The sequence below is a fragment of the Somniosus microcephalus genome, chromosome 22, assembly GCF_052327205.1.
Source record: "Somniosus microcephalus isolate GS21.2 chromosome 22, FLI_Smic_1.0, whole genome shotgun sequence".
Classification (NCBI taxonomy): Eukaryota; Metazoa; Chordata; class Chondrichthyes; order Squaliformes; family Somniosidae; genus Somniosus; species Somniosus microcephalus.
In genome coordinates, this window is record NC_141008.1 from 20,260,545 (window position 1) to 20,275,812 (window position 15,268).

At 44.9% G+C, this 15,268-nt stretch overlaps 2 protein-coding genes across 4 annotated transcripts in view; both read left to right on the forward strand.

Annotated features, from left to right (window-relative positions):
* Positions 1 to 6,382, forward strand: part of LOC147102087 (transmembrane protease serine 11B-like) — a 53,231-nt gene extending 46,849 nt beyond the window's left edge. The window contains exons 9-10 of the mRNA XM_085965068.1: positions 643 to 743; positions 5,153 to 6,382. Coding sequence (XP_085821194.1) covers positions 643 to 743; positions 5,153 to 5,317 — 266 coding nt within the window. The 3' untranslated portion in view covers positions 5,318 to 6,382. The remainder of the gene's footprint in view (positions 1 to 642; positions 744 to 5,152) is intronic.
* A 5,673-nt stretch (positions 6,383 to 12,055) lies between these two features.
* The window catches only part of LOC147102088 (NADPH--cytochrome P450 reductase-like), a 137,263-nt gene continuing 134,050 nt past the window's right edge, over positions 12,056 to 15,268 (forward strand). The window contains exon 1 of one of the 3 annotated variants that reach the window (XM_085964266.1): positions 12,056 to 12,091. The gene's annotated coding sequence lies outside the window, so the exon portion shown is untranslated. Of the gene's footprint in view, positions 12,092 to 12,191; positions 12,269 to 15,268 lie in introns of those variants that run through there. The other 2 variants (XM_085964264.1, XM_085964265.1) reach the window with 2 other exon arrangements.

Genomic DNA, 15,268 nt, shown 5'->3' on the forward strand with positions numbered 1-15,268 from the left:
CACTGCTGCTCTGTAGACCATGAGCTTAGTGTCGGGTTTGAGGTCCTGGAAATTTCACTGTGGTGATTGCACCACCATCGAGAAGCTTTGAACATGATGTAGCGCTGCCTTAAGCAACTGGCAGCACTAGGAACATCTGCACCAACCCACCTAATAGAGAAGCTCCAGATCATGCAGTGCCTCCAGCACAGGGGTGCTGACCACGGGCCTTCAGGACTTTGGGAATGTATGGAAAATGGCTTCTGAGAGCTCCGGGTCCCATCTCTCAGGGTCTGCAGAATCTAACAGGTCTTCTCACCTGCTGATCAGTGGGCAGTTTTTGTAACATAGTCTTGTATCATGCCATAAAATTATTTTCAAAGTAACAGCTATTAGCATACAGATTAAATCAGCTGCATCATTACTGGCAAATAAATCATAATATTAAGCACAATAGTTGATAATTAGCTACAGTATATTAATACAATATAATATACATACAGTGAGAAAGTCCATAATGAGCCAATTGCCCTTCATAAGAACGTCTTTAGATTAAATTCAGGAATCTTTGAAAATTTGTTGTTTTTGACAAGTCAAATTCAACCTGATTTATCCTCTCATTTGGCTTTAAAAGTTTATACAATTTATCTTTTATTGGTACAGGAGAATGGGAAGTTTGGTCGAATGATGAAGATACAATTACACTACAAGCATTACCATCTGCATCCAATGATGACAAGGTCAACGCTTCTTACCACTGTCAGGTACACTAGGAGAACTATTTCATCTATTTCTATTTCTAATCTCCCCTCATTATTTTCTACTCTCTTCAGAGCACCCCCACCCCCCCCCCCCCCGACCCCTGGCCTGGGACCACCTTTTCCTACCAGTACGAAAGGCCAGCAACCTATTCCTAGCCTTTGCCAATGCCATTGTTTTAACCAGGGTTGTAGAGTACCAGCTCAGGGTTAGCTTCGTGCTGTTTTTTCTCTATTCCCCGTTTCATTCTGCACCTCTCTCAGATGATCGTGCTGTCAGATCAAGAACTTACAGAATGGGGAATTGTGGACAGGAGAAATCTCTTAACATTTCAGTGCAATTAGTTATACTTTGAATCTTCCAAAAGAGTCAGTCACATGCTGCCCACGGATCACCTTTGTAACTCCTTTCCGAGTACATTTGTGGCAGAGACCACATGGTTTTTGAAGATAATGTGATTAAAAATGTTCTCTCAATCCTCCCAGCTTTCTGGATACCTCCATTTGAAACCCAATCCCGTACAGAACAACAAATGGAATACTGTTCGTTAAAGGTGGGACAGGCATGTTGTTCAATACTTGAGTTCAGACCTGCTTGAAACTTGATTCCAACAGTCATTACTGAGTTGTGTTGGTTCTTGTACAATCTGGCAGATGAACTGTGCTATAGAAGCGGGTGTGGGCAGTTTGGGGAATAGCTGTCTAGGGATACACTTTTATGAATTTCTGCTCAAGGAGTGGAGATTCCCCTGCTGGGAGCACATATCAGGAATTCAGGAGCATGCCCCAACAATTGTCCATTCATTAAAATTCATGAATAAAAACATTAAACAGAGCAACAGCTGAATCCCCACTATGTGCAGTCGGAAGGTGAGGCTTTGTATGATGCCACGTGGCACTCTCGCCTCGAAGTCAGAAGGTTGCGGGTTCAAGCTCCACTCCAGGGACTTGAGTACATAATCCAGGCTGACGCTTCAGTGCGATACGGAGAGAGTCTGCACTGTTGGAGGTGCCGCCTTTTGGATGAGACGTAAAACCGAGACCCCATCTGCCCGCTCAAGTCGAGGAAAAACATCCCATGTCACTATTTGTTCTGGCCAGTATTTTATCCCTCAAGCAACATTAACAAAACCCAGATTATCTGGTCATTATGTCACTGTTGTTTGTGGGAGCTTGCTGTGCGTGCACTGACTGCCACATTTCCCTACATTACAACAGTGACTATACTTCAAAAGTACTTCATTGGCTGTAAAATGTATCCTGAGGTTGTGAAAAGCGCTATATAAATGCAAGGTCTTTCAGTCTTAATTGGATGATCAGAGTTCACTTTAATGTGATCGGCACATCCCCCCCTCCCACCCTACTGCTCCTCCGTAATGGGGCCCCAGTGGCTGCAGCAAGGCTGGTGGAAGGCTGCTGAGTACTGGATCCAGAGACTGCAGGTGGCCTTGAAGGACGCCGTCGACCAGCTCTGGGCCTGGAGGGCCCGGCTGCAGACTGCACCAACTCTGCATGGGCGGCAGCAGTCTAGGCTGGCTGTGTTACAGGCTGTGTTACAGGCTGTGGCAAGTGCAATGGCGGGAGCAGGAATGCTGTCATCCTCACAGAGGACAGCACCTTCCTTCTTGATCGACACACTGCCACTCCCACGGGGCAGCACCTCAGCATCCGGAGCAATCTGCTCGAGCACAGATTGCTGGCCTGCTGCGGCACCATCAGATCCCCGGTGGACAGTGGGCGACCCAGCAAGGATGGCAGCAGTCCCTGCTTGCGTGGCATCAATCTGAGGCTGCATGAGGGCAGTCTGATATTGGATGGCACCAGCCAATGACTCGATTGCTGCACTAAGCCGTTGCGTTGCCTTGACCTGTGCTGCAATAGATCCTGCCATCTGACCCATTACACGTGGCATTGGCTCTGGGTCCCCACGGTCTCCCTGCAATTCAACCATCCTCTGCAACGAGGCAGGGATGGGTTCAAGGGTTAGCACACTGATAACAGCTGTGTTGGCAGCGGACTCCTCCACGCTCCTAACCAGTGCATCCATGCTGTCGGGCACCCTTGCCATTGCACCCATGAGCTCCGTATGCATGCTCAGAGCCTGAGTATTCCTGCTATATCGAGGTCCTCATCCGAGTCCTGTGCAGCAAAACTTGTGCGCGTACTCACCCTCCGGGGAGATGGCCCTCGAGCTTCCCTTCCCCCATGGCGTTGCTGCAGCCCACTGGGTCCCGGAGCTTCACCCACATCAGATGCAAACCCCCTGCTCCTCTCCAGTGAACACGTGGCCCCAGTGTCGGAAGTGTCACCCTCGGGAGACACAGGCGGTGCGGCTCCGGCTTCGACTTTCTCCTCGTCTGGCGCATCGCTGCCACTGGGAGGCTGAGGGACAGGCTGAGGGACAGGCTGGTCAGCTGGTGGCTCACTATCTGAAAGCAGGAGGATACAAGAGTAGCTTTAAAGTGAGGGCAGGGATGCAGGAAGGGAGCAAGGACTGGAGACAGTATAGTTAGATTGAAAGTGTGAACGGCTGGTGTTGGTGGGGGGTAGTGGTATGAGAGAGGAGAGAAAGCTGATGAACATACCGTTGCTGTCCCTAAGGGGGTCGACCTCTCCAACAGCCACAGCACCGACTACATGGCTGGCAATCAGTCTGTGGACTCTCTCCTCCAATTCTGTGAGGGGTGCAGCTCCGCCTGTCCTCCTCCCATCTGTTGTTGCTCTCTGCAGTTACGTGAAAATTTGGCCTGCAAGAAAAAGGACAGCATGTGAGTGAGTGTGCAGCCATGTGTTTGGCAGATGTGCCTGTGGTAAACCACTTTTATTGTTGTTGTTGTTGTTGTTGTTGTTACACACTGTTGTACCTATGCATGCCTCAACATGTCTCGGCTGGCTCCACCCACAGGCCCAGGTATAAAGGTGATTGACCTGCAGCCCCCTGCCTTCTTGGAACCCAGTCAACCACGAGAGGCATGCTCTGTTCTTTGCTAATAAAAGCCTTTAGTTACTCTCTTAACTCTCAGTCTTTTATGAGTAATTGATAGCGCATCAATGCCTACCATGGTTGAATAGCCATTAATGTCTGCAAGGTGTGGGATGTGCATGTGACTTTTATGAGATGGCCATAGTTGTTGGATGAGTGTTGGGCATTTGGGTATTTACACCGTCTGTGCACGGAGTGAGGTTGAGATGGCGGGATGTAGAGGTTTTGAAAAGCAGGTACTCACCCTGACCACTCGAATGAGGTCGTTGAACTTGTTACAGCGCTGCGTATGTGTCCTTTGGACCAGGCTCCTCGATGAAATGTGCTGGGCTACCTCCCTCCACACCCTTGTAAACTCGCGGGGCAATGATCCTGCCAGTCTCTGGAAACAGCTCTGCCCTTCGCTGTTCCACAGCGCCAACCACATCCAATGCCTGGTCGCTAAAGTGGCGAGCTCTCTCCCTAGGCCTCTGAGTATCCATCAGAAATGGTTGAGGAATATTTGTAGGTGCTTGCAGGCCGATGTCAATGCTGCAATGAGCAGGGTGTGAATGTGCAGCAAGATGGACCCTCCCCTTTAAGAACTGGACAACGCCAGTCTGTCTGAGTACAAGGTAACTGACATTGCCTGAGCTTCAGTAGCGTTCTGAGGTAGCGTCTCGCTCCCCAACGTTAACGGCCTAAGAGAGGTGTGTAGCACTCGATTTGGCGCTCCAATCACCTCCAGGGGCGCTGGAGATGAATTTCGCGGTCCGCGGTGCTAAAATTTGCGCCCAGCCGATATTAGCACCCCAAAATGGGCGATACCCAATTTTTCCCCCTTAGTGTTAATAAGAACAATACATAATTACCTCATTAATTCATGAAAGAAGTTTATTTGATTCATTGACTAAGTGGGTCAAAGTGAACTTGTTATATGCAAGGAGCCAATTCAGGTGGTGGCCATTATAAGGATTTGAGACAGGATTGTGACTCTTTGTGTTTAAATATTCACCCTCTAACTCCATCGCAGACATGGAAGGAATGGAAATATTTGGGGGTCGATGTGGTGTCACTGCATGTCCCACCACCAACATGCAGTGCCATGGGATGGTACGGTGCAAGATGGATCCTCCATGTCATCAAGTTCCTGTTCCTATCTGTTTCACGGTGGGAGCTCACTGAGGGGAGGCCAGGGAGGAACAGCAGAAGGACATTCATCCCTGCATCCTCACCCATTTTATTCTTGTGAGTATGGCAGTGGTCTGGGAGCAGGTCATCCATCCATTCCCTGAGCTCTAGTTAACGTATGGCCCAGGATAATGTTTACCATGGTTAAACAGAAGTGTCTCTGCGAAAATAGTTCGGGATGTGTTTTCTCCATGGGCAAAATGCATGCACAGTATAATTAAAGCTTTATCAACACCCAGTGTCTGTTTATGATTCTTTGCAGGATCACCAAGGGAGCCCCTTAATCTGTGTTAAAACAGATAAAAGATGGAACCTGGAAGGCATTGAAACTAGTTGTGACAGCAATACAAATATGAGGAACTACACATCGATCAGGAAATATATACCATGGATCATAAAATACGTTCCAAACATTCCCATTGTCTGACAAGAGCTCTTCTGCATTATTATATCTTGACTTCACTGCACAAAATGAACCATCTGTGCGAATTTACACAGGCTGTCTTTCACATTCATTCATTCTGATTTTAAAGAAGCCGTTTACCTGACTTGGTTTTAGGTTAGAGTGCAACCACAAGATCTAACCCCATTTCTCTGTGCCCTTCGTCTTTATCTGTCACTCTTCACCCCCCCACCCCTTCGTCCTTGGGAAAGACTGAAAGAATTTTTGTCCCTCTATTCTGTCATTTCCATTTAATTGTGAGCTTGGGTATTGCATAATTCGTTACAGCTCCAAACCTGCATGTAGGCAAATTTTAAAATTTCCCTGGAGCTGTAACTAATTATGTAAATACTCAAACTCACAAAATTAGATCGTTTTTCGCATTTTACCATTCTGGTGAAATTTGTGTCAATTCTAAACCATTTAGAACTGACTTACACCAGTACACGACAGTTGGCTCAATTATACCATCTCCTACTCAAACTCATGGCAAGCCTATCACATTCTTCCAAAAGATGGTAAATACCGTACCGAAAGACCACTGCATATAGGCCAAAACTACTTCGTCGTATTTATTTAGTACTTAAATAATGGACAGAAGCTAAATGATATGGCAAGATACTGAATCACCAAAATACTTAAAACAATAAAACCAGTCCACAAGGCATTAATACACCGTCTTTAGAACTTACTTCTTACAGATATGCAACTGTTTGGTGAACAACAGTCTTGTCTCTTGGTAGACCTTCCAGATGCAATATCTTCCGTGAAGTTTTTATCTCTTGCCAAATTAAGCTGCGTAACCATAGCTGTAATTTATGCCACAGGATGTCTTTGATGTTGCAACCATTTCCTTATCTTGGATGTTCCAATATTTCTTCGAGATAAGCAAACAGGCTGAGGGTATAACAGTTCTCCTCCTCTTGTGAAACAATAACATCTGATGCTCGCCTCTTTAGCTGTATATTTCCCTTAATGGTTCCGCATTAGAATTGTCTATTCCACTGTCTGTCAACCCACATATGTTAACATTATAAGTAAACTATTCCAACCACCAAATAGGTTTTGACTTTATTATTTTATGAACAAAGGCAATGAAACAAACAAAGAAACCCTATTTGGGACAGACATTTTCCATTGAATTCACTCATCTTTTGTTCAGGCTGACAGGGTACCACTGGACAAAGTCCAATACCAACAGGACAACCTCCAAGCATCCGTCAGAACTGCAATTGCACGACAGTAAATTTAAGTAAGAATTTAGAACTTCCTAACTGTTGGACATTTGATATATTGCAGTGACCACTAATAGCAGAATGTTTCTGGTGGACCTGTAGACTCTGTGTGGCTGTACTCCATGGACACCCAGGTGTGTACTAAAGATCAGAACATGGGCAGGCAGTTAGAGAGGTCCTACACCGTGATCTTACACATCTAGAAAAACTCTCCCAGAGATACCGCCAGCTCAAGCCCATTTTCAAATCAGATTTACCCTAACTGACATTGCATAAAATAAGCCAGCCTACAGATAAGGCACCTAATTCACAAGTTTGAAACAACTCATAGTATTGAGTAGCTAAATTAAACTAAAAATACAGTAAAATAAATAAGTTAATATTTCCATATTCCTGTTGAGGCTAGACGCCACACCCTTCTGGCTGTTTCACATTCCTCTGGACTGTTGCACTCTCACAGGACAAAGTGTACTCATCAGGGCACTGTGAGGTCCCCAGTAGGACAAAGTTTGTGCAGTTCAGACATAGCTGCAGGGTGACCAAGGCAGGGAGCTGAATATCCAAGGATATTCGATATTTAGGAAGGATAGACAAAAAGGAAAAGGAGGTGGGTGGCGTTGTTAGTAAAGGATGAAATCAGAGCAATAGTGAGAAATGATATTGGCTCACAAAATCAAGATGTAGAATCAGTCTGGGTGGAGCTAAGAAGCACCAAGGGGCAGAAAACATTGGTGGGAGTTGTCTATAGGCCTCCAAACAGTAGTGGTAATGTAGGGGATGGCATCAAACAGGAAATTAGAGATGCATGTAACAAGGGTACTACAGTAATCATGAGTGACTTCAATCTACATATAGACTGGCCAAACCAAATTAGCAATAATACTGTGGAGGATGAATTCCTGGAGTATGTACGAGATTTGTTTTGGACCAGTATGTTGAGGAGCCAACTAGGGAACAGGCTATCCTAGATTGGGTATTGTGCAATGAGAAGGGGTTAATTAATAATCTTGTTGTGCGGGGTCCTTTAGGGAAGAGTGACCATAACATGATAAAATTCTTCATTAAGATGGAAAGTGAAGTAGTCCAATCTGAAACTAGTGTCCTAAATCTAAACAAAGGAAACTATGAAGGTATGAGGAGTGAGTTGGCTATGATAGATTGGGGAGCTTCATTAAAAGGCATGATGATGGATAGGCAATGGCTAACATTTAAGGAATGAATGCATGAATTGCAACAGTTATACATTCCTTTCTGGCGCAAAAACACAAAAGGAAAAGTGGCCCAACCATGGCTAACAAAAGAAATTAAGGATAGTATTAGATCCAAAGAGGAGTCATATAAAGTTACCAGAAAAAGTAGCAAGCCTGAGGATTGGGAGCAGTTTAGAGTTCAGCAAAAAAGGACCAAGAGATTGATTAAGAGGGGAAAAATAGAGTACGAGAGTAAATTTGCAAGGAACATAAAAGCAGACTGTAAAAGCTTCTACAAGTATGTAAAAAGAAAAAAAGATTAGTGAAGACAAATGTAGGTTCCTTACTGTCAGAAACGGGAGAATTTATAATGGGGAACAAGGAAATGGCTTGGCAATTGAACAAATACTTTGGTTCTGTCTTTATGGAAGAGGACACAAATAACTTCCCAGAAATGCTAAGGAACCAAGGGTCTAGTGAGAAGGAGGAATTAAAGGAAATTAGTATTAGTAAAAAAATAGTGCTGGAGAAATTAATGGGACTGAAAGCCAATAAATCCCCAGGGCCTGATAATCTGCATCCCAGAGTACTAAAAGAGGTAGCCATGGAAATAGTGGATGCATTGGTTATCATCTTCCAAAATTCTATAGATTATGGAACAGTTCCTGCAGATTGGAGGGTGGCAAATGTAAACCCACTATTTAAAAAAGGAGGGAGAGAGAAAACAGGGAACTACAGACCAGTTGGCCTAACATCAGTAGTAGGGAAAATGCTAGCGTCTATTATAAAGGATGTGATAACAGGACACTTAGAAAATATCATTGGGATTAGACAAAGTCAACATGGATTTATGAAAGGGAAATCATGTTTGACAAACCTACTGGAGTTTTTTGAGGATGTAACTTGTAGAGTAGATAAGGGAGAACCAGTGGATGTGGATTTTCAGAAGGTCTTTGATAAAGTCCCACATAAGAAGTTAGTGTGCAAAATTAAAGAACATGGGATTGGGGGTAATATATTGGCATGGATTGAAAATTGGCTAACAGACAGGAAACAGAGTAGGAATAAATGGGTCTTTTTCGGGGTGACAGGCGGTGACTAGTGGGGTACCGCAGGGATCAGTGCTTGGGCCCCAGCTATTCACAATATATATCAATGATTTGGATGAGGGAACCAAATGTAATATTTCCAAGTTTGCTGACGACACAAAGCTGGGTGGGATTGTGAGTGGTGAGGAGGATGCAAAGAAGCTTCAAGGCGATTTAGACAATTTGAGTGAGTGGGCAAATACATGGCAGATGCAGTATAACATGGATAAATGTGAAGTTATCCACTTTGGTAGGAAAAACAGAAAGGCAGAGTATTATGTAAATGGAGATAGATTGGGAAATGTTGAAGTACAAGGGACCTGGGTGTCCTTGTACACCAGTCACTGAAAGCAAACATGCAGGTGCAGCAAGCAGTTAGGAAGGGAAATGGTATGTTGGCCTTCATTGCAAGAGGATTTGAGTACAGGAGCAAGGATGTCTTACTACAGCTTTACAGGGCCTTGGTAAGACCACACCTGGAGTACTGTGTGCAGTTTTGGTCTCCTTACCTAAGAAAGGATATACTTGCCATAGAGGGAGTGCAGCGAAGGTTCACCAGACTGATTCCTGGGATGGCAGGACTGTCGTATGAGGAGAGATTGGGTCGACTAGGCCTGTATTCACTAGAGTTTAGAAGAATGAGAGGGGATCGCATTGAAACGTATAAAATTCTGACAAGGCTGGACAGACTGAATGCAGGGAGGATGTTTCCCCTGGCTGGAGGGTCTAGAACGAGGGGTCACAGTCTCAGGATACGGGGTAGGACATTTAGGACTGAGATGAGGAGAAATTTCTTCATTCAGAGTGGGGTGAACCTGTGGAATTCTCTGCCACAGAAGGCTGTGGAGGCCAAGTCACTGAATATATTTAAGAAGGAGAGAGATAAATTTCTAGACACAAAAGGCATCAAAGGGTATGGCGAGAAAGCGGGAATATGGTATTGAGATAGAGGATCAGCCATATTGAATGGCGGAGCAGGCTCGAAGGGCCGAATGGCCTTCTCCTGCTCCTATTCTATGTTTCTTCTAGATATGGATATTGTAAAATACATCAAAGATTGACTTGGTTGCAGCAATGACCCTGTGTCAGATTGGCTGGATAAACTGTCTTCAATATTAGTTTACAGTCAATAGAACATTTTTCTAACAGAAACTTGGGCTCCCACCTCCAAAATGAATTGTGTGAGCCAAAAGCCTGGCTCCCCATTCCCGTCTAGGTGCTAATCACCTGTCTCCTCCCAGCTAGAAAGAAAGCTCAGCATGTTGCAGAAACTCCCAGATGTTCCGTCCTAGCCCACTCTGGTACCCACCTTCGATCTGGCTTATGCTGGTTGCTATCTTGTTGATTAACCTGAGCTTTCAAAAAAGGTAGAATATACAAATTGAGTAAATTGCAAACGTGATTATGTATTAAAAACATACAGAAGATGGAGGAGACATGCAGGAAAGAAAGTGGAGACAGAAGAAAGTAGTCTCACAAAGAATAATGAGGAAAAGTAAGATCTACAGAATCAACACCACCATAGAGAGAGAAAGTTAGGGAGTGGGAGACTAACAGAGACACAGTTACAGAGAGTTTGTATTCATGAGCAACACAAATCAACTATAACAAACAATTTGTACATTTAATAGTGCCCTTAGCAAATTGAAATGTACCAAAGGACTTCACAAGAACAATTGGACTCCAAGCAAAAATTGTGAAAAGCAGTAGTCTATGAGTAGGTTTTTAAAGGTGAGAGGAGATGTGGCAAAGGGTTGTCAGTGTTGAATCCGTGAATCTTTAGGTAGGGTGTCCTTCAAATAATCGACAGAGACTGCAGAGGAACAATCAACAGGTGTTTACTGGATGAGGGTTGCTCTAAAACTAAACAGTACAGATCCCTACTCAGGGTTATATACAGGTGTGGTCACTGCCGGTACTACAGTATACAGGAGCTGTAAAAAAGTAGTTCTCCCCTTAACGGCACATACACTACAGTCAGCATATTATATGGAAGCTGACTCCAAGATCATGGATATCAGGAGATGCAACATATAGATGAGGAGTAGGGGAGAACCAATGATTAATATAGCACATGGCAGGTGTGACTGTAAAGGAAGGTAGGCATGCAGTAAAGAAGACTTGCATTTATACAGCATCTTTCATGACCTCAGGACATATTCTAGTCACTGTTTTAACGTAGGCATTGCCAATTTGCACACAGCAAGCTCCTACAAACACAGTGGTGTTGGTTAACTGTTGGCCAGAACATAACTCCATTACTAATACGATAGCAAAATACTGCGGATGCTGGAAATCCGAAATAACAACAGAAAACACTGGAAAAACTCAGCAGGCCAGGCAACATCCGTGGAGAGAAACAGAGTCAATGTTTCAGGTCGAAGACCCTTCGTCAGACAAAGTTCTGACGAAGGGTCTTCGAACTGAAACGTTGACTGTTTCTCTCCACGGATGTTGCCTGGCCTGCTGAGTTTTTCCAGCGCTTTCTGTTGTTATAACTCCGTTATTCTTTGAAATAGTGACATGAGATCTTTTACATCCACCTGAGAGGGCAGACGGGGACTTGGTTTAACATCTTATCCAAGAGGCAGCACTGCCTAGATTTTGTGCTCACTCCTCTGAACTGGCATTTGAACCCACAACCTTCTGACTCAGAAGCCACCGAGCCATGGCTGAGACTATACCCAGGAAGAGTGGTCAACTCATACATTAAATATTTGAACAACTCAACTCCTATTAGTTTTTCACTTAGCAAATATAGACTTTATTAATGCCCAGTCCTCCCCAAACAAGCCCTGGTACATTCAGCATTAATTAGCAATTTGCTTTAACTTGTCCCCACTTGGCCAACCTGCACCGCTACCAGCTTACGTCACCACCGCCGCCAGCATCAATTCTGATACGGAGGGGGTCGTAATTCATGTCATTATTATAAGATGGGGTTACAATCATTTTTAACCACATTTATTCCACATCAAGAATTAGAACATGTTTTATTAGTAAAAACCTTACAGTTAAAATTTCTATCTGAGTAGTTTACCTGTTCCAGAGTCAGTATCTGTGTACATCACCCCCCCCTTTACCTACAGTGGCTCATTCCGCAACTTCGGGGCGGGGCGAAGAGTGCATTGGGACTGTACCACTATTTTACAGAGGGAAGGTATAAATTATAAACCGTATGTTTTTGAAGAAATGGCACCGCATTTTCATCAGAAGGCCGTGGGTTTAATGATATACTTTAACAAAGTATGTTTGATTTTAGCCTGATGGGTGAAATCATGGTTTGTTAGATGAGGGGGGTGTAAGTGTTGTACTCTCCTCCCCCCCTCCCCGCGGTGGTGGGGGCGGGGGCTCGAGCGGCTCTGCCTGCCTGGGGACGGCTCGGGCTGAAGCGGCCGCTCTGTTCCGCGCTGTCCCGTCACAGTAAGTACTGCCGCCGCTCGCTCTGTCGCTGGGTTACACGCCGTCGCCGCCTCCTCCTCCTCCTCATGAAAGAGATGGTAGTGGTGCAGTTCGGGCTTGGCTTCCCTTCACCTTGCCGGGCCGGCAGGGCAGGGAGAGCGCAGGCCGGTGGTGTCCGCGGAGGTCCTAGCGCCGCTGCTCGGACGGGTTGGAGCTGCCTTTGTTGCTCCCCTTTTGCCCCAAGGTTCAAAGTTTGGGGGGGGGGAAGCTGAGGCTCTTTGGGTTTTAGTGAGGGTCAAGCGTGGGTCTGTGAATGTTCCCTACCTGCAGCACAAGCTAAGGTCAAGTATTGGGGTTACAGGGATAGGGTGGGATATGTGTTGGTGTAGGGGTTACGGGGATCGGGTGGGATATGTGTCGGTGCAGGCTCGATGGGCCGAATTGGCCTCTATCTGCACTGTGGGGTTTCTGTGATTCTGTGATTGCACAACTCCACGGTCTCCTTGGAACTCGGTGCCTTGTTCATAGCAAGTCTTCCCTGATACATTGTCTCTAAGTTTAGAGGGTCACATTCTCAAGTGTCACATGTGTAGAAAATAAAGAACCGTGTTTTCGAAAGCATCTGGCAATCTGCAAACTTCCCTCGCCAAATCACAACTACATTCTGGTTGACCTTTTTTTAGATCAGGAAAGAGTTGAGTGACCCTGAGCCCTTTCCAAACTTCTGGTCTTTGTGGGTCGCTGAGGTGAGCACTGTGAAACTTAAATTCCTGTTTCCCTTTCATTTGTACTAGTCTCTCCTCGCAGATATCAACAGGAGTTTGGTGTTCTGATTTAGGATTTATCACCTAAGCAACCCACAAAGACAAGAAGTTTGGAAAGGACTCAGGGTCACCATTCAGATATTTCCTGATCCAAAATAGGCCCTAAGGTCAACCAGTATATAATTGTGGTTTTGCAAGGGAAGTTTGCAGATTGCTAGATGCTTTCTAAAACTATACGGCTCTTTATTTACTACACTTGTGACACTCGGGTTCTCTGGATTACTCGTCCAGTAATATAACCACTACACTACCGTATGCTGAACGTTTTGTTTGTTGCTGGAGCTCTGTTTTCTGGGATGTGAATGGTTTACTGGCCAATGTTGAAGCCGCATTCTCCACAATCTGATTAACGATGACTGTTAAACTTGCTGTATCTTTCCCATGGTTTCTGCAGTATCTCTTGCATGGTTTGGCCAGGCCTCCAACTAACCTCAACCCTAGCCTGAAGCCATCAGCCCAACTTGCTTCCTTGGCTGATTCTTTTCCTCAACTTTGACGTAAAAGGGCAGTTAAAGGAAAGATGGGGCCTATCGAGGACCAAAGGGGGATCTTGTGGAGGCAGAGGCACTAAATGAGTACTTTGCATCTGTCTTCACGAGAAGCGGATGCTGCCAATGTAGTAGTAAAGGAGGAGGTGATGGTGATATTGGATAGGAAAAAATAGATAGAAGAGGTACTTAAAAGTTTGGGAGTCCTCCAAGTAGAAAAATCACTCAGTCCGGATGGGAGGCAGTCTTGGTTATTGAGCAAGGGCTGAAATTGCGGAGATTGTGGCCACAATCTTCTAATCCTTCTTGGATGGGGGGGATGCCAGAGGACTGGAGCATTGCAAATGTTACACCGCTGTTTTAAAAAAGGGGAGAGGGATAAACACGGCAGCTACAGGTCAATCAGCTTAATGTCAGTGGTGGGGAAACTTTTTAGAGAAAATAATCCGGGACAAAGTTAATTGGCATTTGCAAAAGTATGGGTTAATAAATGAACGTCCGCAAGATTCGTTAAAGGCAAATAGTGTTTTGGGTAGTGCGGTTGATGTGTATCTGGACTTAAAAGGGCAGTTGACAAAGTATCATAATAGAATTGTTACCAAAATTGAGGCCCATGGGATTAAAGGGGCAATGGCAGTGTGGATAAAAAATTGGCTAAAAGACAAGTAGTGGTGAGCGATTGTTTTTCAGATTGGAGGGAAGTGTGCAGGGGTATTCTCCAGGGGTCAGTATTGGGACCCTGCTCTCTTTTTGATATATATATTAATGACCTGAACTTAGGCATACAGGGGATAATTTCAAAGTTTGCAGATGACACGAAACTCAGAAATGAGGATAGTAACAGTCTTCAGGAGGACATAGACTGGTGAAATGGGCAGACACATGGCAGGTTAAATTTAATGCAGAGATGTGTGAAGTGATGCATTTTGGTAGGAAGAACTGGGAGAGGTATATGGTGAGGAGGAGATAGAAGGAATTAAAAGTTGGAAGCAACAAGAGACACAGATCTGTTTGTCTCTGAGCAGTGCCACAGGAGAAATTTGGTGTATCGAGAACCTGAGCAGATGCACTTTGCTGTGAGCTGCAAGAAGCTGTAAACAAAGTTTCTCTAAACAGCTGCTGTAGTGGCAGCCAACAGCAGCTTGTACCTAACTATCGGCAGGGAGCTCTTGGTATCAACATCACACATTGTGCTTGTGCAAATAAGGTGGTGTAATCCACCATCTCAACACCTTGCTGCTACTTCATGTTGGTCTGCTCTGTGCAAGAGTGGAGATTGTTATAACTTCACGGCTAGAAGGAAGGTTTCTTTTACAAATTGAAACTGCAATGCACATTGTGTAGGAAGTGTTCAGTTGTTCATTGCTCATGAATGAGATCTTTAACTCATAACTTGGGCAAGTATCTTTAGTGGGCGGACAGTTCTAGCTGGGCAAGCAGGAGCTAGTGTTCTGTGCTGATCAGCTGTGCAGTTGTAGCTGGCTACGGTTGCACGGTACCCCTACATACTGGAGAGTGGGGGTCCCAAGCCTCGGCGTCCTGCATCTAAGCTTTTGGGACATGGGTATGTGTGCCATGTGCACTCGTACCAGGCAAACTAACACTACCTGTGAGGATTTCACGATGTCTAGCTTGGGAGACTGTTAAGTGTGGTGATCGGATTCTGTGCTGATCAAAAGCAACTTTGTTATTTGGGATGACTAGTTTAG